The 19,337-nt window shown below is 39.5% G+C and overlaps 1 protein-coding gene across 2 annotated transcripts in view; it reads right to left on the reverse strand.

The window, feature by feature from the left end:
* RXYLT1 (ribitol xylosyltransferase 1) overlaps positions 1–11,684 on the reverse strand; it is a 26,164-nt gene extending 14,480 nt beyond the window's left edge. Inside the window, exons 1-3 of one of the 2 annotated variants that reach the window (XM_043888230.1) lie at positions 11,386–11,684; positions 9,832–9,987; positions 3,771–3,873 (exon numbers count right to left, since the gene is read on the reverse strand). In XM_043888230.1, the coding sequence (XP_043744165.1) occupies positions 3,771–3,873; positions 9,832–9,987; positions 11,386–11,554 (428 nt within the window). In that variant the 5' untranslated portion in view covers positions 11,555–11,684. Of the gene's footprint in view, positions 1–3,770; positions 3,874–9,831; positions 9,988–11,132; positions 11,333–11,385 lie in introns of those variants that run through there. The other variant, XM_043888240.1, reaches the window with a different exon arrangement.
* Positions 11,685–19,337: the final 7,653 nt, after the last annotated feature.

Genomic DNA, 19,337 nt, shown 5'->3' on the forward strand with positions numbered 1-19,337 from the left:
ATTTTTTAGAATCCAGTATAAATACTGTTTCATTTTTTCTAAATTCAGTAAGTGCTACTGAAAAAATGCTGTATGTTGTTATATTAAGTGAGTTACAGATAAGATTAATAATTTGCCAGCTAAGAGACTGGCAAATGCCTTGATCAATAATAAGTGCACAAACTAAACCATCCACATAGCTCTCAGCCATTGATTCTACATTGTTTTTGACTGATAGTTTTAGAAAATTCAGTTTTATCAAATAGGTGTACTGAACTCATTAATGGCCCTTACTTTTGAATAGCTGCTGCAATTCACCCCATTCTCATGGCCAGTATCACTGCCATGACTCCATTCCTTCCTAATTCAGTGTTTATGCTGAAACACTCCCACCCTCTTAATAGCCTGGCTGGAGAGGGAGAATGGGTATTATGAAAAATTAACTATATTATCTTTGGTTACCAATGAAAGGTTTATTTGAAATCTGTATTGATCTATGATCCAGTATATAACTTAAATATAGTATAACCATTAATATTATCTATAAATGCTTTCACTCATTGTAATGAGTAGTGAGCTCCTTAACTTCTTATAATAGTAATGCCTGGAAATTCTAAAAATAGGATCAGACATATTTTATTCTATCATGATATTTAAAGAACCTTTTTCATAAGGACCAGATACTCACTGAAAATATCATAATTAAATTTAGACAATAATGAATTAAGCAACTTAGCATCTAACTTTTGTTTTATCAAATGGGTAGGCATTTATATACCTTACAATAATGCCTGCATAGGGACATTACAGAATTCTGAAGGCAGTCTTCTGGGAATAAAGCAAACGCCACGATGAACAGAAGATTCCTCCTAAGAAATTAAAAATAAGTTTCCCTATGAAATTAAACTATAAATGAACATATGATGATGTGAGTAGAGACAGGCAAAGTTTCTTCAAGAGATGAATGAGTTCCACGCTAGCTTGTAACGTAACACATTAACATAAAAAATGTATCAATAAGGTGCTTGTTGGGAAGCTATGTGATGGAGAGATAATAGACAATGATGGAAACACAGAAAAAGGAGAATTGAAAGATACAGAGATGGTGCAATACCTATTTAAGTAGAGTAAACATAATAAAACTAGTAACAAGACTTCTATAGTGATTACTATGTGCCTGGTACTGATCTAAGCACCAAATGAGTACTTAATCTTCAAAATCTTCAAAAGAGTACTGTGAAATAGAAACTATTATTTGCCTTATTTTAAACTCAAGGAAATCCAGGCACAGAGAGGTTAAGAAATTTGTCCAAGGTCAGACAACTAATGAGAGGTAAAGCTGGAACTGGAACTGGGATATTCTGGCTCCGGAGCCTGTGCCCTTAACAGCTCAGTCACACTGCTACCCTGTCCGGAGGCGACAGGGCTTCACAGGCCGAATCACAGGTTCAGTCTGCCCCACATGTGCTCAGCTACTCACACCCTAAGCACAGACTAGATAAGGTATGGACTCAGTGGTGAACACCGAGTCATTTCATTTCTTTCCTTCTGAAACATGAAGTGCTACATATAGCTATACCCCACACTTAATTCCATATTTGATCAAACAACTCCCAAATATTTAGATATCACTTAGAGCCTGCCTTTAAGGAAACAAGGAGCTGGTCAGGCCAATATAAGCACAGGGACTGTCTGATAGCTCTATTTCCATTCTGAATTATTCACCTGATATCTTGGATTATATCACTTGGGCCTATGAATTGTTAAGAATAAGCATTCAGGAGCCTGATTTATCCTGGAACACTGATGATATCCTTTCTATTTTCTGCCTCAGAACTGTTATGAAATTAAAATTAAATAATATAAGTTCTTTGCAAATTTAGAGGTTTATTTAAATAGAATGTATTTATGCTTATTTAAAGGATCTTGATAGTATTCAGAAACTCTTTCTGTATCTTCAAGAGGAGCTACTACTTCCAACTCACTTTTGGAAAAGTAAAAAAATGAACGTGTAAAAACATTTTAGTTAGTACCCATGAAGCCTGATTCAACTCAAAACTGCAATTTCATAGAAGTTTATTAATTTTGGATAAATTATATATGCTACTTTCCATGAGCCTAAACCTTTAGTAAGCTGTTTACAAAAATCAGCTGTAACAGTGAACTTCCCTGAATACACAGTTCTCTTGAAATCTAAAAGGAAATAGCATTGCTATTTAATCATAATATAAAATCTCAGGTAAGTATTTCAGAAGAAAACAGGAAGTGAGTTTTTCTTTTTGGAGTTAATGCTATTTGCTCAAAGTCTTTGCTATCAATATAATAACACTGTATGTTAATTCTTTTGGAAATTCTATATGTTGTAGGTGAGACTTCCCTGGTGGTTCAGATGGTAAAGCGGTAAAGCCTACCATGAGGGAGAGCCGGGTTCAGTCCCTGGGTTGGGAAAATCTCCTGGAGAAGGAAATGGCAACCCACTCCAGTATTCCTGCCTGGAGAATTCCAAGGACGGAGGAGCCTGGTAGGCCCCAGTCCATGGGGATGCAAAGAGTCGGACACGACTGAGCGACTTTTCACCATCACCATCACCATGTTGTAGATAGATCTATTAGACTAATACTCATAACATATGCTTATATTTAAAACAGCAAAATGTTAGATTTATATGCAAAACACACATCTACTTGCAGACACCTGAATCCAACTATTTTAATTTTGGAATTATGTATAAACTCTTCAGTGGGATTACATCTATAATCCCATCTATAAGCCTGGAGATAAAAGGAAAAATAATCATTACCAGTGATGATTTAAAAGTCTGTTTGCTTTTCAAGAATGATTTCTTTGAAAAGATACATGCAATGAAATTGATTTCCAAGTGAGTATACAGTAAATAAAGAATTAAAAGAGAAGTGAAAATTCAAATGAAACTCATATTAACCATAGCCCTTCCTCTTAACCTCTGTGGGAAATAAATAGAATCCTAATGGAAACCATAATCATTAATTCACATTTTTTTCCCCTCAATAATATAACTGTTAAATGAAATAAGCATTTAAAATAATTACTTTTGGTTTTTATTTCAATTAGAAAGCAAAATATAATAGAAAACAGTATTACTTCATTGCCACAATTTTTCTAAATAAAATTGCCTTAATGCTATTTAAAAATCTTCAGAAAATATGCAATCACAGTTATAAAAACAAGAGTGCAAAAAAATCTTCATAATACATTGGTTTTATTTAATCTAAAGAAAGATTTCTGAATATTGCAGTAAAATGGTAATCTATAGTATCTATATACTATATCTATACTATAAATCATGATAGAACTCATATATGAAATGTTTTAATGGATAAAAATTTCAGAACTAATAGCAGTAGCTTTAGCTACCATGTGAATATTATGAAAATAGGTGACTCTATTACATGAAAGAGAAAAATAAAAACACTTTGTTTACGTATCATTCCAAGATAGAATGTTAAATATTTATTAATAGCCAAATGTTACAAAATTCAGAGCATGAACTTTTCCATATAATCAGAAATGTTTTGATTAAAATAAAACATATATAGAATTCCAAAAAAAGCAGAATTTTGTAACATCCAATTTTATAAGGAAATGTTTAAGGTAAGCTTTAACTACAAATACATATTCATGAGATTCTCCATTCTTCACAAGTGAAAGTGGAAATACTTTCTATGAATATATTTTCCTCTGAGTTTTCTTCTGGTGTTGATATAAAACATTGTACAGCGACATGTCAAAGGTTAGCGTTGCACAGTTAATACCTGTAATGTGTTCTGCCAACAACTGAATTTCCTTCTCTCCACTGAGCAGTCACATCAGTGGGTTCAAGTAAACCTTCGAAAATATGCTCCCAGAGATACAAACCTGGTAATTAAAAAAACAAAAAGTGAAAGCAGTTACCATCTGGTTTACTCTATTGTGTGAGATGACTTTATGTTCTGCTCTTTCATATTATTTGATCAGAAATCAGATTCTATTCCTCTTTGGGCTCAAAATCATCAACATGGCAGCTAATGTACAACAGACTAACTCAGATGATGTCAGTATAAAATGTGGCAAAATGTGGGATATATTAATAAACTCTCTGACTCTAAATTTGAGAAACCCCTAAGTATCATTGGACTAACTATTTTATCCTGAAATGTGTTATATTACAGTGTAAGTTATCTTAGCTTAGAACTGTTTCTATACTATAACAAGCTGGGGATGGATTCACCATCTTGTGCCAAATAGAACCAGAGGGTCTCATGTATGCATATACATTCAATATATCAAGGAGATATCACCTCCTTCCCAAATGAGCACACATCCTTCACTAGATGATACCGTCTGCAAACAAATGCCACTGCCTCCTATCTCTTTAGGCCAGCCCCTATGTTTTATCATGATTTCACCTACATGAAAGCTCTGAGAGTAGAGGAGAGCAGCGTCACACAATAAGGTATTCTGGAGACGATGAGGTACTTGGGGAGCCAGGTTACCTAAATGTAACTAAAAAGTTACATTGGAAGATGTGTTTTGTTACTTTCTCATCATACTCTGGTACTAAAAGACATGCACATACTATCTATGGTGAAACAGATCACCAGCCCAGGTGGGATGCATGAGACAAGTGCTCGGGCCTGGTGCACTGGGAAGACCCAGAGGAATCGGGTGGAGAGGGAGGTGGGAGGGGGGATCGGGATGGGGAATACGTGTAAATCTATGGCTGATTCATATCAATGTATGACAAAACCCACTGAAATGTTGTGAAGTAATTAGCCTCCAACTAATAAAAAAAAAATAAATAAAAGACATGCACAAAAAACCCATGTTAAAAGACTTGGCTAATCAGATAAACCTTTCCAAATACAGTAGGTTGAGTAATGCTTTCTCCCAACCCAAGATGGCCAAAGATGAAATCTCTAGGACCTGTAAATACATTACCTTTAGAAAGCAAAAGAGGCTTTATAATGTGATTAAGATAAGGATGCTAAAGTGGAGAGATTATGCTGGATTATCTGGGTGTTGTTGCAGTTCTTCAATCGTTAAGTCATGTCCGACTCTTTGTGACCCCATGGACTGTGGCATGCCAGGCTTCCCTGTCCTTCACTATCTCCCAGAGTCTGCTCAAACTCATGTCCATTGAGTCGATGATGCCATCCAATCATCTCATCCTCTGTCACCCCCGTTTCCTCCTGCTCTCAATCTTTCCCAGCATCAGGGTCTGTTCCAATGAGTTGGCTCGTCACATCAGGTGGCCAAAGTACTAGAGTTTCAGCATCAGTCCTTCCAAAGTGTATTCAGGGTTGATTTCCTTTAAGATTGCCTGCTTTGATCTCCTTGCTGTCCAAGGGACTCTCAAGATCTTTTCTAGCATCACAGTTCAAAAGCATCAATTCTTCGGTGCTTAGCTTTTAATACGCTGTCTAGGCCCATCACTTTACTGCAAATAGTTGGGGAAACAATGGAAACCGCAAGAGACTTTATTTTGGGGGTCTCCACAATCACTGCAGATGATGACTGTAGCCATGAAATAAAAGGACACTTGCTCCTTGAAAGAAAAGCTATGACCAACCTAGACAGTATATTAAAAAGCAGAGACATTACTTTGCCAACAAAAGTCTGTCTAGTCAAGGCTATGGTTTTTCCAGTAGTCATGTATGGATGTGAGAGTTGGACTATAAAGAAAGCTGGGCACCGAAGAATTGATGCTTTTGAACTGTAGTGTTGGAGAAGACTCTTGAGAGTCCCTTGGACTGCAAGGAGATCCAACCAGTCCATCCTAAAGGAAATCAGTCCTGAATATTCATTGGAAGGACTGATGCTGAAGCTGAAACTCCAATGCTTTGGCCACCAGATGAGAAGTATTGACTCATTTGAAAAGACCCTGATGCTGGGAAAGACTGAAGGCAGGAGGAGAAGGGGATGACAGAGGATGAGATGGTTGGATGGCATCACCAACTCGATGGACATGAGTTTGAGTAAGCTCCAGGAGTTGGTGATGGACAGGGAAGCTTGGCAAGCTGCAGTCCATGGGGTTGCAGAGTCAGACACAACTGAGTGACTGAACTGAACTGAATTGAGGTTTGTCATAGCTTTTCTTCTAATGAGCAAGCATCTTTTAATCTTGTGGCTGTGGTCACTGTCCATAGTGATTTTGGAGTCCAAGAAAATAAAATCTGCCACTGTGTTCACTTTTTCTCCATTATTTGCCATGAAGTGATGGGACCAGATGCCATGATCTTAGTTTTCTGTTAAGTTTTAAGTCGGCTTTTTCACTCTCTTCTTTCACCTTCATCAAGAGACTCCTTAGTTCCTCTTTGCTTTCTGCCATTAGAGTGGTTCTTGATACAAGAACCTCAGATAGGCAGATGATATTTCTCCTGGCAATCTTGATTCCACTTGTGATTCAGCTAGCCTGGCATTTCGCATGATGTACTCTACATATAAGCTAAATAAGCAAGGTGACAATATACAGTCTTGACATACTCCTTTCCCAATTTTGAACCAGTCCTTTGTTCTAGGTGGGTCCTATGTAATCACAAGGGTCCTCAGGAGAGGGAGCCAGGAGTGTCAAAATGAGGGAAAGAGGTTTGAGGAAGAAGAATTCAGGATGAGGTGGGGCATGGGTCAAGGAATGAAGGCAGTTACTAGAAGGCAGTAAAAAGCAAGGAAACAGATGTTCCTCTACAGCATCCAAATGGAATATAGCCTGAGGACACACTTTAGATTTCTGCCTTCAGAAATGTAATATAATAAATTTATGGTGACCAAAGTTAATAATACTGTATTTGCATATCTGAAAGTTGCTAAGAGAGTAGATCATAAAGTTCATATCACAAGAAAAAAGTTTTAACTATGTGAGGTGATGGATGTTCACTAGACTTACTGTATTGATCCTTTCACAATATACATCTATGTCAAATCATTATGTAGTACACTTGAAACTTATAAGTCAATTATAGATTAAAAAATATATGTTGTTTTTATATACAATGGAATGTTGCTCACCCATGGTAGTGGTTGGTGGTTTAGTTGCTAAGTTGTCTCCAACTCTTAGCACCATGGACTGTAGCCTGCCAGGCTTCTCTGTCCATGGGATTTCCCAGGCAAGAATACCAGAGTGGGTTGCCATTTCCTTCTCCAGGGGCTCTTCCCAGCCCAGGGGCAGAACCCAGGTCTCCTGCATTGCAGGCAGTCTCCTGCACTGCAGGTGGTCTCCTGACATGTGGACACAGCAGGGGAAGGAGAGAGTGGGGTGAATTGGGAGAGGAGCACTGAAACATATATGTTACAATGTGTAAAATAAATAGCTAGTGGGAAGTTGCTATATAACACAGGGAGCTCAGCCTGGGGCTCTGTGATGACCTAAAGGGATGGGATGGAGGCTGGGGTGGGATGGAGGTTCAAGAGGGAGGGGTAAATGTATACTTATGGCTGGTTCACACTGTTGTACACCAGAAATCAATACAATATTGTAAGGCAATTATCTTCCAATTAAAAATAATTAAATTTAAATAAAAAATATGTTTTAAGCCACTAACTTTTTGGTAATTGGTTATAGCAGCTAAAGGAAACTACATATTATGTAGCTATAGAAATGGGGTGCTGCTGTAACAAATACTTAAAAATCTGGAAGTGGCTTTGGAACTGGGTAATGGGGAAAGGTTGAAAAAATTTTGAGAACAAGGATTAAAAGAAACTTAGATTAGACTGACTTAAAACAGACTGTAGGTAGAAAGATGGATGTTAGTGACTCAGCTGGTGAGAACTCAGGAGAAAGCTAGGAGAACAGTAGGAAAAAACTTGTATCATTTTAGAGAATATCAAAATCATCATAAACTGATTGCTGGAAGAAATAGGCACATTAAAAGTGCTGTTGGTGAGGGCTCAGAAGACAGTGAGGAACATGTTATTGGAGACTGGAGTAAAGAAGATCCTTGTTATATACAGAAGTAGAAAGTTTAGCTGAATTGTTTCCTGCACTTATGTGCAAAGCAGAACTTGTAAATGATAAACTTGGATAGTTAGTTGAAGAAATTTCTAAGTAAAGTAGCTGTGGCCTCATTTCTTCTCACTGATTACAATAAAATATGAGTTGAAAAGAGAGACTGAGAAAAAAACTAAGCAAAAAGGAATCATGACTTGATGATTTTAGAAATTCTCAGCCTCTTCAGATTGCAAAAGAGAAGAAAAATTAGGGGATTCGCTGTCAAGAAAGCATGCTAACCTTCCTGAAAATGGAACGCTAAAGATGTAGCTGATATCCTTTTGCTAATGTCTGGTCAGAATATTCAATCACAGAGAGGATTTTTGTTTTTTTTAAAACATTAGGTGTTGATTTGTGGATTTCCTTAGCCATTATCAGCAGAAGCTAGAAATAGAGATGGGATTATTCAGGAAACACCTGTAGAGGAACTCTTGTCTAATAAAGCGAATCTTTATGACATACATATGGGAGACTGACATGGTTCTTGAGAACGTTATATTAATAGAAACACTGCCAACTTGGACTAAAAGGGGCAGAGAGAGAGTTGAAATGAAACAAGCTTATTGGATTCCCAAAATCCTAACAGCAGGAAACAGGCTGATAAAACTACTGAGCTGCAAACACATGCTAACCTTCCTGAAAATGGAAGGATGACTTCCCAAGCATGGAGCTGAAAAATCCAGAAAGAACGTTTTGAGCCATAGATCACTCACTCCCAGGGCTTGAAGCCTAATGGAATTTGCGTGGTTGGATATCAAAACTGCTTAAACCTGTGACTCCTCCTTCCATTTTCTCCCTTTTGAATGGGAATTTCTGTAACTGGTATCCTATGACTGTGCCTGGGGAACAGGCTGATGAATGCAATGCTTGATAAAGCTCATCTGACCACTTTGTGCCTACTAGACTGAAATCAGAAAAGTCTAGAAACATGAAAACTGTTAAGAAGTATATTTAATTAAAAACTAGAATGAGGAAGTGGAAATTTAAAGAAATTAATATGACAGATTCTCATAGAGAGAAAAATTGCTAGAACTTGATGATTAGAGGTCTGGATCTGGGTACTTGAACTTTAGAGATGAGTCATTTTCAAGGATGTATATATGTGTGCAAATGTTTATGCATTTATGAAACACTACGGGTCAGGCACTACTATTCTGTTCACTTTCCTTTCACCTGGTACCTTTTATCCAAATCCCTTAATGTACATCTATTTAACTCATGTTTAATGGCCAGAACACTCACTTCTAATTGACTAAGTTCTTTCTGACTCTTTTGCCATTGAGGGTCCCATTCTCTAATTGAGCATATCATATAATTTGGAACACAATACTCACGATACTCAGAGCAAAAGTGTTTTAGTGGGCAACCAAGTTTAATCAACTACATACTATATCCCCTTCCGAGGCATTCATGATGAACACTGGCATAGTAAAACCTCTGACAAAGTTTCTGCAACAAATAACCTTGTTTAACTTTGTTCAGTTCAATGTTTCCTAAACTTGTTTGGCCATTAAGGTCAGAGGCCACATCTTACACTTGTGCATCAAGTGATTAATAAACACATAGTTCCATGAAAATTCAGTTGACATAGGCATTTTAATATAATGATGTTTACATAACCAACTCTTTTGTATCTACAAATAAAGCTGTGCTCTGCTAAAGACAGGTGCACATGTGTACGTTTGTGTGTGTTTACACAGATGTTGTCTAACAAAAAAAGAAATGGAATATTGAAAAAAGTGAAAAAAAAGTATTATGGTATCTTAACAAATGATGAAATAGACTATAAATGTATTTATAATGCTTTAATACGATGCTTTTACATATCTTAGCTTTAAACATTAACTTACCAATGGCAGCTTTGCCCCAGATTTGTACATGGAAGTGTTTTTTCTCTTTTGTGGACTTATTTAATATCTGAAGGCTAGTTTTAAGTCTGTGTTGTTGCTCATTTTTTTCATCTTCTTCCCAAGGATTCCATTCTTCACTTCTCAAAGTAGATTGTTCTGTGTTATAAAAAGAGTAACAAGTGTTATTAATAAGGCAGAGCATCAGTTGTAGATAAATTCAAGCCATTTAAATTAGATGTTGTTTAGTCGCTAAGTAGTGTAAGACTCTTTTGCAACCCCATGGACTGTAGCCTGCCAGGCTCCTCTGTCCATGGATTTTCCAGGTGAGAATACTGTAGTGGCTGCTATTTTTTTTTTCTTCAGGGGATCTTTCCTATCCAGGGATCCAACCCACATCTCCTGCATGGCAGGTGGATTCTTCACCACTCAGCCACCTGGAAAGTCAGGGAGTTTTACCTGCATCCTAACTTCAATTTTTCAAAGAGATTAAGCAAGAGAATTTGAATAGGCTAAACACACAATAAAAACTTAAAAAAGGAAATCAGAACTTTTGATTGAACCATTATCCCAAAAGAACTTGAAATAAAATGTTAACAAAATGTTAGGCTCCCCCAAAAAGCCGTCTAAAATAACTGGGTACAGTAATATGTACTATTACAAGCTTAACTTTTGCCAATTCTGTATAGATTGTATATACCTTACGCAAACTATACATAAAACTTGATTTCAACATGAAAAGTGTCCAACAGTTTCAGATACTATTGTGCAAAATTCTGAAAGAAGGCAGAAATAAGCCTGAGTCCGATCCTGACAAGGGTCAACAAAATACAAAGGGATCAAAATACAAAGAAGGGAGATAAAGGGCTCTAGTCTTCCGAAGTCACCGCAGGATTAGAGAAGGCTTTGTTTGACCAGGCTTCTCTGGTGGCTCAGGCGGTAAAGCGTCTGCCTACAATGCGGGAGATCTGGGTTTGACCCCTGGGTCGGGAAGATTCTCGGGAGAAGGAAATGGCAACCTACTCAAGGGTGGGGAAGGAAATGGCAACACACTCCAGGGTCAGGAAGATCCTCTGAAGAAGGAAATGGCAACCCACTCCAATACTCTTGCCTGGAAAATCCGATGGACGGAGGAGCCTACAGTCCATGGGGTCGCAAAGAGTAGGACACGATTGAGCGACCTCACTTTTCACTTTTGTTTCAATATGGGAATAGATGTCTTTAAGCCAGCGGCATTCCAGAGAATCTGGCATTTTGTGACAACGTCTTGGATATTCAAGATGTATTTTTAAAAGTGCGTGCACCTGTTAGCCCCAGGGATGGGGAGTGGCAACAGCACGTGAGATCTGGGCGAGGCCCGGAGCATTCCTACAGCCTCCAATCCCGAGGCCTGGGGTGGCTGCGGAGAGCTGGAAGAGGAGAAGTGCGCCCCGGAGCCATCCTGGACCCGAGAGCGGGGCTGGTGGCAGCGTGGCTCAGCCACCCCGGCCCCTACCAGCCCTCAGCCCCGCGCCCCGGCGCGCAGCCGAGGAGAGAGGCCACGGTCCGGTGTCCTACCTCGGCCGCGCCTCTCCCGCACCGGGACAACCCCCTTCCTGAGGCCCCGCAAAGGCGCGTCCGGCGTCCGGCGGCGGCGCCCGAAGAAGACGTGGTAGGCGGCGTAGAGCGAGAAGAGGCAGTACACGGCTATGAAAATCGAGCAGAGACGCTTCCGCGTCAGCCGCATCCCACTCGGGCTTCCGCTCAGGCCGCCACCAACATGGAGATGGGCCAGGGACTAGACTGCCGTTCGGCGCCGCGGTCTGGTCGGCGTCGGGTGCAGGCCCAGGCGCTGCGGGAGGGAGTCGCCAGAAACGGACCCGCCCACTGCTCATCCGCCCCGCTCAGGCCCCGCCCACCGCCCCGCTCAGGCCCCGCCCACCGCCCCGCTCAGGCCCCGCCCAACCTCTGTGGCTTGTCGGCCCCGCCCTGCCATAAGCTCCGCCCCCGCGGGGAGTGCTGGAATCCTACCTGCCGCGGATTCTGGAATTGGGCTCTAGATCTCACCTCCTCTCGTGCTGCTCCTTGACCTCTGCAGGGTATCCAAGGCCCTTTTCAATCCTGCTCACCTTCCGATGTACAGAAAGACTTCACCTTATTTGACTGCAAAGAAAAAAAAAACAAAACAGCACTTTGGTCCCTTGAAGGCCAGATGAAGGCATGAACTATGAAAATTTCTGTTCAACATGTGATCCCCAGCCCCAGCCTGCTGTACTGAAAAACGAATGAACATAGATTTCCATTAAAAAAATTAAGTGGTGGTAGTGGCACAACATTGCGAATGTGATCCCCACTCAGTCACACATTAAGGAATGCTTGAAAGGGAACGTGCAAGCCCCTCGGTCGTGTCCGACTCTTTGCAACCCCACGAACTGTATAGTTCACGGAATTCTCCAGGCTAGAATACTGGAGTGGGTATTCTTTCCCTTCTCCAGGGGATTTTCCCACCCCAGGAATCGAACCCAGGTCTCCTGCATTGCAGGTGGATTCTTTATCCGCTGAGCCATAAGGAAAGCCTAAGAAGGCTGGAGTGGTAGCCTATTCCTTCTCCAGAAGATCTTCCTGACCCAGGAATCGGGCTGGGGTCTCCTGCATTGCAGAGGGATTCTTTACCAACTGAGCTATCAGGGAAGCCCCAAAGAATGGCAAAGGTCATATATGTGCATCCGTGTACATTCGCTCAGTTGTGTCCCACTCTTTGTGACTCTTAGGGACCGTAGCCCACCAGGCTTCTCTGTCCACAGGATTCTCCAGGCAGGAATACTGGAGTGGGTTGCCATTTCCTTTTCCAGGTGATCCTCCCGATCCAGGAATCATATTGGCATCTCCTGTGTCTCCTGCATTGGCAGATGGATTCTTTTTACCACTAAGCTTCCTGGGAAGCCCCCATATTATATATGCACCTGTTGTGTGGGTGCTAAGTTGCTTCAGTAGTTTTGACCCTTTGCAACTCCATGGACTGTAGTCTGCCAGGCTCCTATGTCTGTGGGATTCTTCAGGCAAGAATACTGGAGTGGGTTGCCATGCCCTCCTCTAGGGGATCTCCCTGACCCAGGGATTGAACTCTGGTCTCCTATATTACAGGCAGATTCTTTACTGTCTGAACCACCAGAGAAGCCCACTTTGTATTATATATACCTTGCCACAATAAAAATATGAACAAATTAAGTTTAATTGATATGATGTGACTTGAATGCACACAGGCATGTGGGATTTTCAAGCTAAAACTGGGAAAGTCCAGGGAAACCAAGGATGAGTTGGTCACCGTACCACCAACTCTGAACTATGATGTCAGAAATTCTGCCCAATCTCCTAAACAAAAGTTCTCCGCTTTGCAAGAGCTATCTGAAGCCATTTGTACTCAGACTCCCCAATCCTATGAATATCACCTTCTATTCTCCTTCTAAGGCTATTAAGCCTTTGTCAAAGTGTTGCTATCCTTTATTGTGGTAGATGTACTAAACTTTGTCTTTCTTAATCATCAGATTATTCTGATGATCTCTTGGAAAGATGGCAGTTACTTTACATATAATTTGTTTGGCGCGTCTTTTCTGTGGGAAAGACAACGATTTAAAGATAGGAAGAATTTATTTTATAATTAAGTAAAACATCCAGTGTAAAATATACTAATGGTTTTGCTATTCAGAACAGTATAAAAGATGTAGCTAATGTGGAGTTGAAGTTTTGTTGAGTAGAGAGGAAGACCAGGCAAATGAAAGCATTTTACTTCAAACTACCAATGACTCTACAATTTGATTATGTTTTTGTTATGTATTTAGGTTACAAATGAAGAAAGCTTTTAATTGATCAAAGTACAGCAGTATTCATTTTCTTTTCTCTTTGTTTTTAATAGTTGCTGTAGCTGAGGACTACTTTTTGTGAATAGCTGTAATTCCTCAGGTTGGGATTGGTAGATGGAGAAAGAGAAAGAAAGAGAAGTGGTAGAGAGAGAAGAGAAAAAGTAAATATCTTCTGAGATTGGAAGCTCCAGGTATAGGGAACCAGATCTGGGAAGAAAAAATATGGGAGGGAGGGTATACATAAAGGAACATGAGATGAATTAAACTAAAGAAAGTGTAAAAACTATTTAACAAAATTTTCTTTTCTGTTTGCAAAAGGGAGAGCCATTAATCAACAAAATAATAGTAAATTAGCTCTAAGGCCCTAATACCTTCTACTAACTACCCAAGAAATAGTACACATTCATTTTTAAAAGGTCACAAATACAAATTTCTTGTGATACCTGACCAGAATTCTCCAAGTTTATCAAGATTTCAGTAACACTCAGTTCAGTTCAGTTCAGTCGCTCAGTCATGTTTGGCTCTTTGTGACCCCATGGACTGCAGCATGCAAGGCCTCCCTGTCCATCACTAACTCCTGGAGTTTACTCAAACTCATGTCCATCGAGTTGGTGATGCTATCCAACCGTCTCATCCTCTGTCTCCTTCTCCTCCTGCCTTCAATCTTTCCCAGCATCAGGGTCTTTTCCAATGAGTCAGTTCTTTGCATCAGGAGGCCAAAGTATTAGAGTTTCAGCCTCAGCATCAGTCCTTCCAGTGAAATTTCAGGATTGATTTTCTTTAGGATGAACTGGTTGGATCTCCTTGCAGTCCAAGGGACTCTCAAGAGTCTTCTCCAACACCACAGTTCCAAATCATTGATTCTTCGGCACTCAGCTTTCTTTATAGTCCAACTCTCACATCCATACATGACTACTGGAAAAACCATAGCTTTCACTAGATGGACCTTTGTTGGCAAAGTAATGTCTCTGCTTTTTAATATGCTGTCTAGGTTGGTCATAACTTTTCTTCCAAGGAGCAAGCATCTTTTAATATCACGGCTGCAGTCTCCATCTGCAGTGATTTTGGAACCCCCAAAATAAAGTCTGTCACTGTTTCCATTGTTTCCCCATCTATTTGCCATGAAGTGGTAGAACCAGAGGCCATGATCTTCGTTTTCTGAATGTTGAGTTTTAAGCCAACTTTTTCACTTTCATCAAGAGGTTCTTTAGTTCCTCTTCACTTTATGCCATAAGGGTGGTGTCATCTGCATATCTGAGGTTATTGGTATTTCTCCTGGCAATCTTGATTCCAGCTTGTGCTTCCTCCAGCCCAGTGTTTCTCATGATGTACTCTGCATATAAGTTAAATAATCAAGGTGACAATACACAGCCTTAATGTACTCCTTTCCCGATTTGCAACCAGTCTGTTGTTCCATGTCCAGTTCTAACTGTTGCTTCTTGACCTGCATACAGTTTCCTCAAGAGGCAGGTCAGGTGGTCTGGTATTCCCATCTCTTGAAGAATTTTCCACAGTTTGTTGTGATCCACACAGTCAAAGGCTTTGGTGTAATCAATAAAGCAGAAGTAGATATTTTTCTAGAACTCTCTTGCTTTTACGATGATCCAACGGATGCTGGCAATTTTATCTCTGGTTCCTCTGCCTTTTCTAAATCCAGCTTGAACATCTGGAAGTTCATGGTTCACATACTGTTGAAGTCTGGCTTGGAGAATTTTGAGCATTACTTTGCTAGCATGTGAGATGAGTACAATTGTGCAGTAGTTTGAGCATTCTTTGGCATTGCCTTTCTTTGGGATTGGAATGAAGACTGACCTTTTCCAGTCCTGTGTCCACTGCTGCATTTTCCAAATTTGCTGGCATATTGAGTGCAACACTTTCACAGCATCATCTTTTAGGATTTGAAATAGTTCAACTGGAATTCCATCACCTCCACTAGCTTTGTTCATAGCGATGCTTCCTAAGGCCCACTTGACTTCACATTCCAGGATGTCTGGCTCTAGGTGAGGGGTCACACCATCATGGTTATCTGGGTCATGAAGATCTTTTTTTTTTTTTTTTTATAATTCTTCTGTGTATTCTTACCACCTCTTCTTATTATCTTCTGCTTCTGTTAGGTCCATACCATTTCTGGCCTCTATTGTACCCATCTTTGCATGAAATGTTTCCTTGGTAGCCCTCATTTTCTTGAAGAGATGTCTAGTCTTTCCCATTCTATTGTTTCCCTCTATTTCTTTGCATTGATCACTGAGGAAGGTTTTCTTATTTCTCCTTGCTATTTTTTGGAACTCTGCATTCAAATGGGTATATCTTTCCTTTTCTCCTTTGCTTTTCGCTTCTCTCCTTTTCACAGCTATTTGTAAGTCCTCCTCAGACAACCATTTTGCCTTTTTGCATTTCTTTTTCTTGGGGATGGTCTTGATCACTGCTTTCTGTACGATGTCACGAACCTCCATCCATAGTTCATCAGGCACTCTGTCTATCAGATCTAAACCCTTGAATCTATTTCTTACTTCCACTGTATAATCATAAGGGATTTGATTTAGGTCATACCTGAATAGTCTAGTAGTTTTCCCTACTTTCTTCAATTTAAGTCTGAATTTGGCAATAAGGAGTTCATGAACTGAGCCTCAGCCAGCTACCGGTCTTGTTTTTGCTGACTGCATAGAGCTTCTCCATCTTTGGTTGTAAGGAATATAATCAATCTGACCGGTATTGACCATCTGGTGATGTCCATGTGTAGAGTCTTCTCTTGTGCTGTTGGAATAGGGTGTTTGTTATAACCAGTGCGTTCTCTTGGCAAAACTGTTAGCCTTTGACCTGCTTCATTTTGTATTCCAAGGTCAAATTTGCCTGTTACTCCAGGTATTTCTTGACTTCTGACTTTTGCATTCCAGTCCCCTATAATGAAAAGGACATCTTTTTTGGGTGTTAGTTCTAGAAGGTCTTGTAGGTCTTCATAGAACCATTTAACTTCAGCTTCTTCAGCATTACTGGTCAGGGCATAGACTTGGATTCTGTGGTATTGAATGGTTTGCCTTGGAAATGAACAAAGATCATTCTGTTGTTTTCGAGATTGCATCCAAGTACTGCATTTTGGACTCTTTTGTTGACTATGATGGCTACACCATTTTCTAAGGGATTCTTGCACACACACACACACACACACACACATATATACACACACACAGAAACACATATATATTTTTCATATTCTTTTCCATTCTAGTTTATCACAGGATATTGAATATAGTTTGTTTAGTCAAAGCTATGGTTTTCCAGTAGTCATGTGAGTTGGACCATATGGGAAGGCAGAGTGCCTAAGAGTTGGTGCTGGAGAAGAAGACTCTTGAGAGCTCCTTGGACTGCAAGGAAATCAAACCAATCAATCCTAAAGGAAATTGACCCTGAATATTCATTGGAAGGACTGATGCTGAAGCTGAAGCTGAAGCTGCAATACTTTGGTCACCTGATGCAAAGAGCCAACTCATAGGAAAAGACCCTGATTCTGGGAAAGACTGAGGGCAGGAGGAGAAGGGGTAACAGAGGATGAGGTGATTGGATGGCATCACCGACTCAATGGACATGAGTTTAAGCTAACTCCTGGAGATAGTGAAGGTAGGGAAGTCTGGTGTGCTGCAGTCCATGGGGTCACAAAGAGTCATACAGGACTGAAAAACTGAACAACACCCTGTACCACACAGTAGGCTCTTGTTGTTGATCCATTCTATATATACTAGTTTGTATCTGCTAATCCCAAGCTCCCAATCCTTCCCCTTCCCCTTGGCAACCACAGGTGCCTTTTCTATGTCTGTCATCACAAACTCTTGATGGCTTGTACATATTTTCTTAAATTCATTAACTTCACACATTTGTATGTCTATTAACACACCCTGAACTTTTCCAACAGGATCAATTCAGTTCAGTTCAGTTCAGTCACTCAGTCATGTCTGACTCTTTGCGACCCCATGAATCACAGCACGCCTGGCCTCCCTGTCCATCACCAACTCCCAGAGTTTACTCAAACTCATGCCCATCGAGTTGGTGATACCATCCAGCCATCTCATCCTCTGTTGTCCCCTTCTCCTCTTGCCCCCAATCCCTCCCAGCATCAGGGTCTTTTCCAGTGAGTCAACTCTTCGCATGAGGTGGCCAAAGTATTGGAGTTTCAGCTTCAGCATCAGCCCTTCCAATGAACACCCAGGACTGATCTCCTTTAGAATGGACTGGTTGGATCTCCTTGCAGTCCATGGGACTCTCAAGAGTAGAGAGTAATACTGCACATTCAGGAGTTTGAGGTTTATTTTTAGAAACTATGCTATGTTTACTTTACATTAAGGTTATTGCTAGCTACTACTTCAAATGGGTTAGATAGCAGTTCAGCTTTTCTTGAACATAAGTAACAGAGGTAATACTAGCCCTTGCCAGTTTGACTGCACTTTCAGTAATATTTATTGCCCCTAGATCTATTTTTGAAGGTGATTTTTAATAATATTTCATTGGTTTATTCATATTTTTAACAAGTCTTGAATCTGTTCTGGAAATTTTAATTTTCTGAGAGAACAATTTATTTCAGTGGTATTCAAAAATTTTCAGATATATCCCTTCTCGCATTCCCAGTTTCATGTTTTTGTTTTCTTCTACTACATGAGGTTTTTTTCAGTTTTTACACTTGATTTTATTATTTTACTGTTTGCTTTCTCTTCCGTTACCCATCATCTTTGGAGGTGTTTATCAGCTCTGTTTTTCTATTTTGCAATTACTAGATTGTGCATTTCAAAATCATTTTCTTCCTTCTGTTATCCTGGTTGTTGACCTTTTTTTCTTTCTTCAGCTGAAAAGTTGGTTTAAAATTTTTATCATTCCTTCTTAATAATAAAACCATGGAAATATATTATTTTTCCTCTACAACACTGGTCATACTTTGAGAGCATACTGTTTTTCACTCTTTGCTATTTAGGCTTTTTACTTAATTTAGTAGTGATTATAAGAGAGAGGGTACATGGAATTTTAATTACCAAGTGGTAAAGATTTGATTTGGCTTTTAAAATTTTACCTATGTAATGGTTAAAAGGATGTTCTGTTGTTTTAATTATTGTTTCCCTGCTTAATAGTGAGAGTAAGATATATTTCAATATATTTACTGCTTTTTTAAAAACCTTATATTTATCTTGTCTTGATTTTCTTCTTCTCAGTCATCACTCAGACTGTCCAGTTTGTGTCTTTCCTTACCAGAGTAACTCTAGTAAACTTAGTTTTCATTGATCTATAAGCTTTTATGGTATTCTTTTTGGGAAATGGAAACTTATGTTTATAAAATACTGTTACCAATACAACAGTTGGTATTGATCGTATCTGAATGTTTTTAATTTTTTCCTTGCGAGTTTATCAGGTGCTATTTATTTCCTGAGGGAGTTTCATTTGTCCTGGGTAGAGGATAAATGAAAATTTCCCTGAGTTGGGTGGTGAAAATGTCTCTAGAGAGTGGGATCTGTTTTTCATTGAGTTTCAACAAATGAGGACACATTTTCCTTTCTTTTCATTGAAGTCTAATGAAGATAATGAAGTATAAAATGTAAAATCCATATAGAAAAGGGCAATATCACAAGTGTACAGCTTAATACATTTTCACAAAGAGAATACTTTTCTGAAACTCACATCCCGATTGAAAAC

The sequence above is a fragment of the Cervus elaphus genome, chromosome 3, assembly GCF_910594005.1.
Source record: "Cervus elaphus chromosome 3, mCerEla1.1, whole genome shotgun sequence".
NCBI classification, from domain to species: Eukaryota; Metazoa; Chordata; class Mammalia; order Artiodactyla; family Cervidae; genus Cervus; species Cervus elaphus.